We start from the raw sequence: 13,192 nt of genomic DNA on the forward strand, positions 1-13,192 counted from the left end.
CTGAAATAAAATAAATCAAGACTCCCATACTGCTTAAATGACCAAACACTTCTCACTTTACTCAGTTGATTGATTCATTCACGGATTCATTCATCCATTCAAATAGAGCGTATACTTCTTTTCTTTTTTCCTGTTGTGCATACTACCTCACCAGGAGCAACACAGTACTGTACATTATTTAGTCCTTAAGCATTGGAAACTAAAATTACATTGAAAGTACAAGTCTTATCCTACCTTACTATACTCCTGTGAAAGATGCAAAATGATGTGTGTCTTTGAAGTCACAAACAGGAGTCGGATAATCAGAAAACTTGATTGGTAAATACTGTATATAGAAATTCAAGAGATGACCTTAGTATCTTAAGCCATTCCATACAGACAAAGTGGACAATTAGATAAAGGAACAAGGTTAATATTATTTGAATATACACTCCTACCCATCATACACATACAGTATATTAAAAATTATTTGTCTGTAAGGCATTGCTTGTTTGAAGAAAATTGTGTTTCTTAACCTAGCAAAGCCACACAATTCTCACCTGAATACTCTGTTCAGTTCCAACATGTATGATCGCATCTTGTAGAGCCTGTAGTGGCGCAGGATGGTCAGGGCAGCACACATGCGTCTGTAGTGCATTCGACACGTAGCTCCTCGCCACATTTTTTGTAAGAAGATCACAATTCCTGGGATCAGCTTTGCTCTTCCCTACAAAATTGAGACATAATCATATAATACAGTACCTCTTTTCCATTCTTTCAAATAAACACACTCTTTCCCTTCATTTACTGTTAGTCAATCATTAGTACCACGGTTCAGATATTTTTTGCTATGTGTATATTAACAGCACACAAAAGAGTTTTACTCTGGTACCTGTTCCAAAGCAAAGAGTGTCTGTGGAGAGCGGATGAAGAGTTTGGTGTTGCCGTACTTAACATCATTGGTAAAGCCCTGTTCCTCCACCAGGATCTTGGTCCCCTCTCTGTCACTACCACCATGGAAGTTAGGCCAAGTATACTGAGAGATCATCTTATATCTGAAAAAATAAGAGTGGCGTATAAGAAGTCTATCCATACATCTCATTGCCACTAAAAAAAATCTAAGGAAATTAAGAGATTAACAAAAAATTTCTCATCATCTTTCATCTTTTGTGCATATAATTTTATTTAAAGAGAGAGAATTTATAGAATCCTCACATGTATTTTTACTTTCCTCATACATCATTCATACTAAAATGTAAAAGGCTCAACAAAATACAAATAATCCTCATTGAATCACTAACCTACAGTACAGCCCCCCCCCCAAATTCGTGGGGCTTAGGTTCTCAAAATGGCAGCGAATCGCCAAATCCACGAATAACATTTGCTTTTCCGGGGGGGGTTTACATTTTTACTTGTGTAAAAAGAAATGTGTATTCCCTTTATATGTTTGCCCTTAGGACAATTATTTCTTTTACCTGTACTCTGTACTGTATATACAGTATATGTGTGTGTGTGTAGGCACACACACACACAAAATACATACAAATAAATAACAATGGGAAAAACCTCTCACAAATAATCAGAAAGAAATGTATATTAATAATGTTGAGTCTACCCTCAAGTCTACTCCGTGCTTTATTAATAATAAAACACGAAGTAGACTTGAGGGTAGACTCAACATTATTAATATACATTTCTTTCTGATTATTTGTGAGAGGATTTTCCCATTGTTATTTATTTGTATGTATTTTGTGTGTGTGTGTCTATACACATACACATACAGCGATATCCCCGTTAGCCGGAACAATTGGTACAGAACACTTCCGGGAATTAGAGATTTCCGGATAACGAGACGATTCTTTCAAAGCCGGAAAAAATCTCTCATCCCCGGAAATTTCAGGGTAACGGAAAATTTTTCTCGGAATTTCCAGAAAAATGCACCTGATTTTCATATCTCAAACCCGGAAAAAAAATCCCTCATCCCCGGAATTTTCCGTAAAATTCCGACTTTGGGAACAATTTTCAGAGAAAAATCCAATTCTGGCCATCGGAGAGTTCTGGGTTTGAGGGATTCCAGCTAATGGAAATATTACTGTTTGTACAATACAGGTAAAGGAAATTACTGTCTCAAGAATGAATGGTCCCCTGTCCCAGCCGCAAAAATGCATCTTGGGTACATCCAGCGTGCTTCCATGAATAACAGAGGACAGCGAAATAAAAATCCGTGAATTATCCGGGCGTACTGTCTGTGACCTCAAAACCATCTGTAGATATTGACAACATGAACTCCTCTACTCTTAAAAGTAGTATAGATCAACTGAAATTTGCCCCATGTTTATATTTCAAAAAGTTTACATAGAACTACAAGAAATTAAAACTCTCTAGTTTGCTTTTCTCTCAAAATTATATGACCTTGCTTCCCATGTTCACAGGACTGGTATGACATTTACAAATTTACCAAAGACTTGCTTTTGTGCAACAGTTAATTTCACTAAAAGCTATAACCATTGCAACCCTGGGATAAATAAGTGAACCACCTTACCTTCTTAGAAACCGGTCATAACTTTGTCTGTATGCAAATCCGGCTCTTCTCACTCGCAAGTTCTCCACCAAACCAAGGTAGTTTACCTGTCAAAGGAAAATTATAAATGTTACTTTTGCCAATCAAACAATATCAAGAGACCTTTTCCTGCAATATAAATGGCTAGCATATACAGTACAGAACTATCCCCATATACCACCAATTCAACACATTTTATGAAACCCTCCATAAATAACAATACCTGTAATTCCTTTTATCCATATTACATATTTATTCACTGTCTCTCTGATATCATAAGATCACTTCTATATATAGTCTCAGTCACTCCACACAGACACACTACTTTATCCATTTCTTCATCATATCTAAAAGAAAGAGGCATTTGTCAATATGAAACCATTGTTTGACAAAGTGAAAACTCAAGAGCAAATCAAGGAAAAATACAAAATTCAACCCACATTTTTTAGTTATAATGATAGGAATGGTGTCGAAGTCCATACAAATGGCTCGCCACTCATCTCCAGTCTTATCATCCTCAAATAAATTCTATGGTTAGTTACATAACAGGGCCTTGATATACTGTACAGTATTGCAAAATCTATAACAAAACTCTCCCTCCTGAAGCTATATGCATTTCATTCTCTACAGTAAGCATGGGCAGCCTGTGCCGGACCATATGTTTGTATGGCCCGTAGAGTGATCGAGAAATTCTATTTAACGTGGCCAGCAGTTCAGGTAAATGCAACCAATTTATGGTAAAGAAATATTTATTAATAGAATAATCTTCACACACAATTCATTACTGTCTTTTTACCTAAGAGTAAGTAAATACGAAAATGAAACAGTGAAATAAGTATAAATAGTCAACAATATAAACATTTTAACCTGTGTGAGTTTACGGGCCAAGTTCGGCGCAGTCTATTGATTGGAATAGCTGCTATGTGGCAGTGGGCCACTTAAGAATTAACTAAGGTTGGATAAGTCCAGGTGGGTGTCACAGGCAGTGGTCACATAGGGTTTAACTAGTTAAGAATTTCCAGAATAACACAAAAACACCTAAATTGCACCTCAGAAACCCAGTTGCCAAGTAATAAGCATTGAAATAATGTAATTAAAATCTTCCAAGCGTCATTACAACCACCTATTACCCCGCAATCCAATCGTGGACCATAGATTAGGAATCAGCATGCTCAGGAGTACCTATACTGAGATTTTCAACAAAATCAAATTTTTGGCCTAAATCGCCAAAATATTAAGCCATATGTCTTCGTAATTTTTCGACCGAAATATACTTTTCTCTTGGAATTGAAATTTAAAGGGTTTAAATAATTAAGTACTTCCAGAATAATACAAAAACACAACTTGGAAACCCATAGTTTCCAAGTAATTAGCATTGAAATAATGTAATTAAAATCTTTCAAGGGTCATTACAACCACTAAACTTTGTTGGGTAGTCCCGCAAAAAAATACCTAAATTGTAAAGCGGCCCATGACTAAGAAAAGGTTGCTGATGCCTGCTCTACAGAAGCCTTAAGAACATGCCATACTCTCCATACAGCTACAACTTTCTATCTCTCTTCACAGTATGGTGCTTTTTGAGAGTCCACGTATGCATCAAATTCAACAGGACTTTGGTATAAAATATAATGGTAGAAATTTGTATTAGGATAAACTGGTATTCATATCGCTGTAAAGTAAAACCAGTTAAAAAAAAACACATACCTGGTGAGTGACTCGTTCTTGGTCAAAGATGACAGGAGACTTCTGGTCGTTGGGCTTTATACAGCGAATGTAGTATGGCTCCTTGCAAGCCAGGTTCTTCACTAGAGCCACCATTGAGTTTTTGAACAGTGTTCCAGCTGTAAGGGGGCGTTTTGTTGTCTGCAAGATAATTTATGTTTTAGAAAATATAAACACCAACATACACAGCCTTTAATAATCAAGCTGTAAGCTGCCATTACTTGAACTCAACTGATAGGTACCACTCACTAGAACAAAATTCCTATGTACTGTACAGCATACTATTTGGAATGTATTTAAAGATCTGAGAGAGAGAGAGAGAGAGAGAGAGAGAGCAGTGTTCTCCTGTACAACTATCTCTGTCATTAATAAATGGAGAAACATAATTCTAACCAAGTTTAATAGTAGACCTACTAAACATTTCATAATTACAGTACAGTATTACAATCTGCAATACTGCTAAACCTCCTCCTAGTGATTATACTGTTTGTAACTACCCGGTATCATATCCTGTGAGAAAAGGCTACCCATAATAGATATAATGTATTTTTATCAAGAGACAAATGGGAGGAGATTTTTAACTCTGTCTCTATATGTATACCGTAGATATATTTTTTCTTTATATTTATCACATTAAATATCAGAAAAATCAGGAGTAAGTATACCAAAGCATCAAAGACCATGGTACTCCTCTACCCTTATGTATTAGCTAGAGATGCTCACACCTACCACAGTGATGTCCTGGGCTCCTTCAGGCCACATGCTAGAGATAACATGATCAGAGGAACTGTACATTAATCTCTTAAAGTCTTGGAAGAGTGTGTCCTTGTTCTTCTCCAGGAATCCATTGATGCAGTACACCACATCTCCAGCATAGTGTCTGTAGTGGGTGAACAGTTTCAGAATGTATTAAGAAATCCACAGCCACTAACCCTTTTAAATGTTAAGTGTATTTAGAAGATAAACAAACAGAAAATTGAGGCTAAAATTACTCCCCCCCCCCTCCCCTCCTTACAACCATTAGGTAACATATATTACAGGTCTTTGTCTTTTCACTTAAACGAGACAGAAGCTACTAAACCTCTGCAAGGACAGGTGCTACATGTCTATGTATGAACAACAAGTCAGTCAAGTCTGTAACCATGTGATAGAGATAATACTGTAAATACTGTACTGCACATGTAAGTGTACAAGGTTTATAGGTTTTATAAGTGGTCCCCAACCTTTTGTAGGCTATAGGCCACATTTATCATTGTAGATATAGTGAAGGGTGCCGGTGTAGGTCGGTGACCTGTGCCCAGGTGCGCTATTCCCCGTAAAAAGAAAAAACAAAAAACAAACTCATATATACTGTACAGTTACTTGCAGTTTTACACGTCTAACTGTTACCAGTTACATACTTTTTACATTTACTCTTGGATTAAGCATTCTTGAAACGAGCTAAACCCTCGACAGTAAGAATACAAACCTTATTTTTCAACACACACAAGACCAGAGTTTAACCAAATAGCACCTACCGGTAATAGGAATAACTTTCTTTCATATTAAAGAATAGTAGAGAACATGTAAAGAGCCTACATTTATTTCCAAACACAATGATGGAGATTCTTTCTCTGACAAGGATTTGATGAGAATTAGGATATAAAAGTTGTTTGACTAATTTTTTCAATAAACTCTTGGTCAGCCCTTCACTGTAAGATAAACTGAGAAATTTAATATTAAGATTATATACAGTATTGGGTATGTTTCAAAAAATAAAAACATTTAGGAAAATTTGGGAGGTCTTTTTTTTTCAATATTCACTCAATGTAGGTCTTTGATTTTGAATATTTAGTAATCAATTATAATTTTTTACAAATGTGAAATACAGCAGTCCTCCACAAGATCCATGAATGAAAGCTTTGTATGAACATGAAGAACAAATAATGATTGATACTTAAAGATGAAGAATAATGACTAAATAATTGCTGGAAAAACAAAACAAAAAACAAAATATCACCAATTTACTACGGTCATATTTAACCAATTCAAACCTACTGGTAACTACTGTACTGCCAACAGGTTGATGCTTTATTCTCTCTTAAGTGATCAAAGAAATCATTGAATCAATATCAACTTGGTAGTTCTCATCATTCATATTGATTGAATAGTACTCTTTCCCTTACTCTAATGCCCAAAACAACGACGCCAAGCTGAAGTGTCACTCACTTGATGCGGAATTCTTCTACATGCTTGAGCTCTTTGTCCATAGGTGAGAGTTTGCGAGTGGTGAAGTGTTTGTGGACCTTCAGTTTGTTCTCCATAGCCTCAAGAAGCATCTGAAAATGCAAGACAAATTTGATGAATCACTTGATCAACTCATCATTTATTTTCTGTTATCATTTATATAAATACTTATTCAAGTTAAATTTTTCTGATAGTAAAAAGAGCTAGTTTATCCATGACCAGTAAATTCTGTGTTCTATGCTAGTCATATAATATACAATACCCAGTATACAGTATATTACCATAATAAATTATATTCATACCTTCAAGACCAATGATATGTATCAAATAATTTGAAATGTCAGAAATTATATATATTTTTTTAAACTTCAAATTATAAACTATAACGAAAATGTAAAATGTATCAATAATGCTTAAGCTACCACTCTAAACAAAATTCTTGAAAACCTAAGTCCGCTTCTGAAACAGGGCGACCTCCTCCTCCAGAAAAATCAAGTTATAATACTCCAACAGTTAAAAGTTCAACTCATTTAGTGATGTAAGTATCAGTATGATGAATAACATACATACCGGTACATATAATACACACACTACATCCTTGACCACCGGGCGCCCATGTCTTTGTATGTACTGTAATAAGTCATTTTTGTCGAATGTATATTTTCAGCCTTTGGACTGCAGAACTTTTTTAATAAACCGTTAATTATTATTATTATTACATACATACATATAATCAAGAATATATTTGACAATTATATAAGGCACTTTCAAGGTGTACAGGCATTACTCGTCAGCTTTACATATGTTTACTGAGGTTTTAATGCTGCACCAACAAATAAGGTCTTTAAGGCATGCAACTACTTAAAACTATGTTTTCAACCTAACTGGGATAATTGAAAAAAAATATAAATACTTTTTACTTTAGTAATATTGCTTACTATAATATGAAGTGTTTAAAACAAAATTATTGTTTGGTAAGGCCAAATGCTCCACACAGGTAAAACTGATACATATGACCTTAAGTAAACCCTGCAGTTATGAAATAAATATTTTACCGGGGTAGTTACTGAACTACAAACACTACTATGTATGATCAAACCCAAGGCTACACACACAAAACAATACAACTATTAACAAACTCTACACACTATAAAAAAAATTCTTGTTCTTAAAAGCCTTATTGTGTTTGTGGTGCATGTTGGCTGGACAGGTGATGATCCTCTGATTGTTAAGCATAATGCAGTTAGTGGATTACTTCACCCCATATAAGGATGCTACTCCACCAAAGAGTTGTCTCACCATTGGCAGGAGCACATAATACTGTATACTTGTTTTACAGCAGAGTGTATGCAAGGGTTACTGTAAATGGATGGAACTCAAGTCCTCCACTCCAGCCAAGAATTAAACCCAGGACATCTCACTTGTGATGCAAAGGATCAACCACTAAGATAGAGTCACACATAACAAAAAATAGATGTAATAAATCCATCACCCACCTTCAACTGGACTCGGTGCCAGTAATTTGGCTAAAATGGGTCTTTCTCATAAAAATTTATAATTTCCTTCTAAAGAAATAGGTGAAATTTACTGCCTAACACCTATGTGCTATAAACACAAATGTTAAAACAATTTTCAATGTAAAGTATAAATAAATGATACTGAACAAAACTCTTTACCTGATCTGTCACTTTTCCGACATTGAGACAAGCCTCGTCAATGATTGCAATGATTCCTTTGTGTGACTGCTCAACCAAATCACATATAATTTGGTTATTAAAGTATTCAATATTCTGCCAAGCAATACCTTCTCTCTTGTACTCTTCCTGCTCTTGTTTTAACACCAGTTCTGGGGACGATATAAAATTCATTAAAAATTTTAGTTTATATTTCATTGTTGAACAGCAAACATTTAATGTATGGGTGAGAAGGACAAGTAGGGGTGCATGAAACAACAAGCATAAATATTTGTGCAGCTGTTAGGGGAAATCACAGTTAAATATTACAGTATCTCCATTACAGCAAGAAATTCAGTGACAAATTCCTACATGGTAGTCTCCTTCACTCAACTGTTGTTATACAGTTAACTAGAATGGGAAAGGAACAACTAAGTGGTTCCTATATAACATCTCATTCTTTTGTTCCATAATATCTTTCTAAATTACCTGGAAAAAACAATTAATGATACTTAACAAAATACAGTGTCATAATCTATATCACACATACAAGAAATAAATTTGATTTAAAAGTCGAGAAAACGAGAATCATAAATGGGTAAGACACACTCAGGGTTCAGTTAGTTGTCTAAATTACAATATATAAGAAGTTAAAGATCCATCTCAACGGTTCAGAACTTCACAAACTCACCAATGAATAGCTGTTGTAGTTTCTCATTACAATAGTTGATGCAGAATTGCTCAAAACTATTGCGTTCAAAGATCTCGAACCCATAGATGTCCAACACGCCAATGACAGTGTTATACTTGTAGCGGGCAGCTGTGCCTTCATAGCGGACCTCAATAGCTTTATTCACTCCTTCCACGATGTATGAAAAGAGTCGCTCATAGATGGCCTGCAATATATTATGTATTCTTAGAAGAGTAAGAACTACACTGAGCAAAGCAACAGTTAATGATAAAATAGTACATAAATAATCAGCAGTCAGCTCAATGTGAGGGTATAGTTTTGGGTACGAGTCAGATTAAAAATGGGTTACCTCAAAAGGGGAGACTGAAAAAATTTGTGATGGGTAAAATGAAAGAAATGACAAGACAGTGGACAGTGAATCCATGGTGCTGTGGAAAGTACACTAAAACAAGTGATTGCTTACCTATATGACATGCAAACTTCACCTTTCTCAAGGATACATTACAGTTTATCACACATCATCATAGCACAGTACACAAAGAGCTTTTAAGAATATGTATTTGTAAACAGGATCAGGAAGAAATCTTGATACACATGTGAAAGAGTTTTAAGTGACAAGACTGGATTCTTTATGCATCATTTAATATATTACTCGAGTATAATTTAGCAAAAAAAAAATTAATAAGTGTGTACCAACAGTATGTGAGGCAATGAATGAAATTACAACACAAAGAAGTGGGTCGAACATATGGATGATCACTACAGTAATGGCCAACCAGTTGTTATGGAAAGTGGCATATGGGTTACAAACAACAATATATTTGTTGTTTAGTAGAATTCGTATTTCAATTCTGATGTGTCGTGTAGTGTGCGCATCTCAAAACTGCTGGCAAGTGTGTTTCAGCCCTCTGGCGCCCATCAGTCTGGGCTTTGGCGGTTTCTGTTTATAAAAACCTGGCAACTGATACTGATTTACCTTCCTGTTATATATATATTTGTATGTATGTTTGTATAACAATATCAAGATAACATTCTCATAGAAAATTAGGAATATACTGTACTTGGGTGAGGGACTGGGCACGATGGGAGGGTTGTCTAAGGCAGGGGTCACCAAACTTTTTTCACAGTGGGCCGGATAACTGAAAGAGTGACGAGCGCGGGCCGCATAATCATTCTGTTCAATACTTGCAAGCCAGAACGAAAGCCATGGAAACCATGGTAACGTCAGAGCGTAGGCGGAGCTATCACGGCGGGCCTGATGAACTGACGTCGCGGGCCGTAGTTTGGTGACCCCTGGTCTAAGGAATGAGGCCCCCCAAAACCATTATCTTGTACAAGGCCTCTCAGAAGCTAGAGCTGACCCTGCTTGGAGGTTTCCTTTCCCGATGCTTACATAAAAAAAACATGTGTGATCCATCCAACAGAAACAAGTCACTAAAACTACAAAAGTAATAGGAAATGAAAAAGTACAATACTGTGTACATAGTTATTAAACTACACCACAATGAATGATAGTTTTAATTACTTACATTAAGTGAATGATACCTTTACCAATACCTCAACTACAAATCACCATCATATCTCACCTTTGCAAATGCATTACGACCATAACTGGCCTCACTTTCTGTGTGTCGTTTCTCCATGACCTCCCCACGTGCTGCAATGACTCGATGACACAGTGCCTTGTTCACATCAGCTGGGGAGACATTCAGGAGTTCTGCGATGTTTTTCACAACTTTGGGATTTTGAATTTGGGTCTCATCTCCACCAGAGGAAAATTCAACATTGCCCTGAAGGAATAAAGGCAAAAAGCATAAATTTAAATGAATATCTGTCATTGTTTTAAGACAATTTTCCACACTTCATGGGCAATTATTAATATACACGGACTGTACAGTAGCTAAAACAACTATCTGTGCAGGCGGGGCTCGATATGTTTCAAAATTTTACGTGTTTCCCACAACGTATGCACAGACAGTTGTTTTAGCTACTGTACCCACTGTACCAAATTTAACAAAAAGAAAATTTACAAAATTGAATTTCCTACATCAACAGGCAGGCAATTCTTTAAAAGGATCCTCTATGTAGTCTAAAACTCTTTACAGTACAGTACAGTCAGTTCTGCTATAACGCGATAGTTGTGTTCTTGTAAAACATCGTATTATAGAAATTCGCGTAATAGAAATAACAGGGCTTATGGAGAAAATAGGGTTAGGTGCAGATTACTACTCGAAATTGAAAAAAATTTAGTAGTTAGCCTAACACAAAGGATAGCACAGACTAAATAAATGTGACATTCATATCTAATAATGAAATCATACAGTAAATGTAACACTTTACCTTGAAAAAATATGAATATAACTTGATGGGGGAGAAGGGTGATTTTGAGGTAGATAACACCGAGCTTCTCTTCAAGGGTTATAACCTTTCTTTTACGATCATCACCGGGAATGCGATCACCAGAACGCTTTTTGGGGATATTCTTCTTTACCATATTCACAGTTAATACCACAAAATTGGAGAAATAGTAAGCAAAAATCGCGTTACAGCAAACAAGCGTTCGCGTTATACAAATATCGTTCCTCTATTCATAAATCGCGTTAAGAGCCAATTCGCGTTGTCAAAACACACGTTATAGCAGAACTCACTGTACTGTACACACCATCACACTGAGAACCTTCTCAGTTACATACAGTATATTTTATTGAATCATAGCAGTTTTTTACTGAATAAGCACTTGAAATTTTCTTTTTTAGAATTCTAAAGATACTCACCAAGTGTAGGATAGCCCCAACAACTCTCCATATGGCATCAGTCTGTTCAGGTGTGAACCCTAATGTCTTGAAAGCTTGTTGGCATGTCTTGTAGTCAGCTTTGTCAGCAATAGAGTCTACCCTTGGTGTGCCGCCCTGACAGATGAAGTGGTAGCTGTTGACATCACGCTTCAGTTTCAGACGAGACAGCTCTGAATCTGTGGCTCCAAACAGGACCTGAAGAAATTGAGAAAAATCAAGATCAACTCCAGTTATAAATGGTCTCTCCATATAACTGACTGAAAATGTATTGGAATGCTGTGTATATGCTTATAACCACTAGACTCTTGGTATGGAGTTGGTACCGGGAAAAAAGTTACCTACAAAAGAATTAAAAATAACTTTACAATAAAATGTATGGCTAATCCTAGGATACATATCTATATTATACACAGTATCATTAATAAACTGGTATACCTGTATAGAAAAAATATTTCAACTTGTTCTGCATGATACAGTACTGTACTTCACAAAAATACCAGGTACAGTACTACTATACCTAAAGAAGTTAGGAAATACCAGAAGAATGGCTAAACAGAGCAAGACAAAGACAATTAGACATGTAGCGTGGTACTATAGAGGAACAGGAAAAACTTTCCAAACAAGACTGACAGGTTAACACGTATGCAACCAACAATATACTGTACTCTGGTACAGTATTGAGATTACAGCAGATTGACATTCTGGCAAGAATCCAAATACAGAGATGTTACAAAACCAAGTGAAGTAGGTATGGAAGAAGGCAGACAGGTAGTTGCAGAGAAGGGAAACATAAAAGACTGAGGTAGGCAGAGATGGGGACTGACAGAGATTCACAGGTACATGTGCAAAAGTGAAATTATAAGCAAGTGAAGCTGGTAGAAAGAAAGGCAGGGATATATGCAGAAGAGACAAGTAAGAATGTAACCATCTTAAAAACATGTACGTACTGTATAATTAACAGTACAAAAATATAGTATGTTCCCACCTGATAGAAAGAGTGGAAATTCCTCTCCCCCTGCTGCTGCAACACAACCCTTGACTTCTCCAGGAGGTAGTTCTCAACATGACCACCAACTGGGTCACCCTTGAAGTCAAAGTTGATGTCCATGTACTTGCCAAACCGAGAAGAGTTGTCATTCCTGTTGGTCTTGGCATTACCGAAGGCTTCAAGGATGGCATTGGACTGTAGGAGCACGTTCTTCACTCTATATAAAGTGAAATACTTGTAAGAATAAAGATAGTGAGAACAAATACATGAACTAATAAGAATACTCAGGTGTTTTTACACAATACAGGTACAGTACTGTCATATTATAAATACAATAAAGATAAAAGTGGTATTTTTTTGTGTCTTGAGTCAATGTTGTATTTGTGCATCTAAAAACTATGAGTGCAAATTTTTATATACTGTACAGTACTGTATGTGAGTGTACTGTTATGTATCTAGTATGAAAGTGAAAGTTAATGCAAAGATAATTGTAATGTGTGTATAATATGCCAGAGCATTTTCTTTTGTATTTTTATAATTTTCAATATAGAATGCAAC

At 35.9% G+C, this 13,192-nt stretch overlaps 1 protein-coding gene across 1 annotated transcript in view; it reads right to left on the reverse strand.

Moving 5' to 3' along the window:
- Positions 1 to 13,192, reverse strand: part of LOC121862480 (unconventional myosin ID-like) — a 44,868-nt gene that overhangs the window by 14,466 nt on the left and 17,210 nt on the right. The window contains exons 5-15 of the mRNA XM_042360783.1: positions 12,632 to 12,851; positions 11,626 to 11,841; positions 10,438 to 10,641; positions 8,852 to 9,056; positions 8,164 to 8,333; positions 6,470 to 6,579; positions 4,991 to 5,141; positions 4,244 to 4,402; positions 2,522 to 2,607; positions 872 to 1,034; positions 540 to 706 (exon numbers count right to left, since the gene is read on the reverse strand). Coding sequence (XP_042216717.1) covers positions 540 to 706; positions 872 to 1,034; positions 2,522 to 2,607; positions 4,244 to 4,402; positions 4,991 to 5,141; positions 6,470 to 6,579; positions 8,164 to 8,333; positions 8,852 to 9,056; positions 10,438 to 10,641; positions 11,626 to 11,841; positions 12,632 to 12,851 — 1,851 coding nt within the window. The remainder of the gene's footprint in view (positions 1 to 539; positions 707 to 871; positions 1,035 to 2,521; positions 2,608 to 4,243; positions 4,403 to 4,990; positions 5,142 to 6,469; positions 6,580 to 8,163; positions 8,334 to 8,851; positions 9,057 to 10,437; positions 10,642 to 11,625; positions 11,842 to 12,631; positions 12,852 to 13,192) is intronic.

The sequence above is a fragment of the Homarus americanus genome, unplaced genomic scaffold (genome assembly GCF_018991925.1).
Source record: "Homarus americanus isolate GMGI-L3 unplaced genomic scaffold, GMGI_Hamer_2.0 scaffold31037, whole genome shotgun sequence".
Lineage (NCBI taxonomy): Eukaryota > Metazoa > Arthropoda > Malacostraca > Decapoda > Nephropidae > Homarus > Homarus americanus.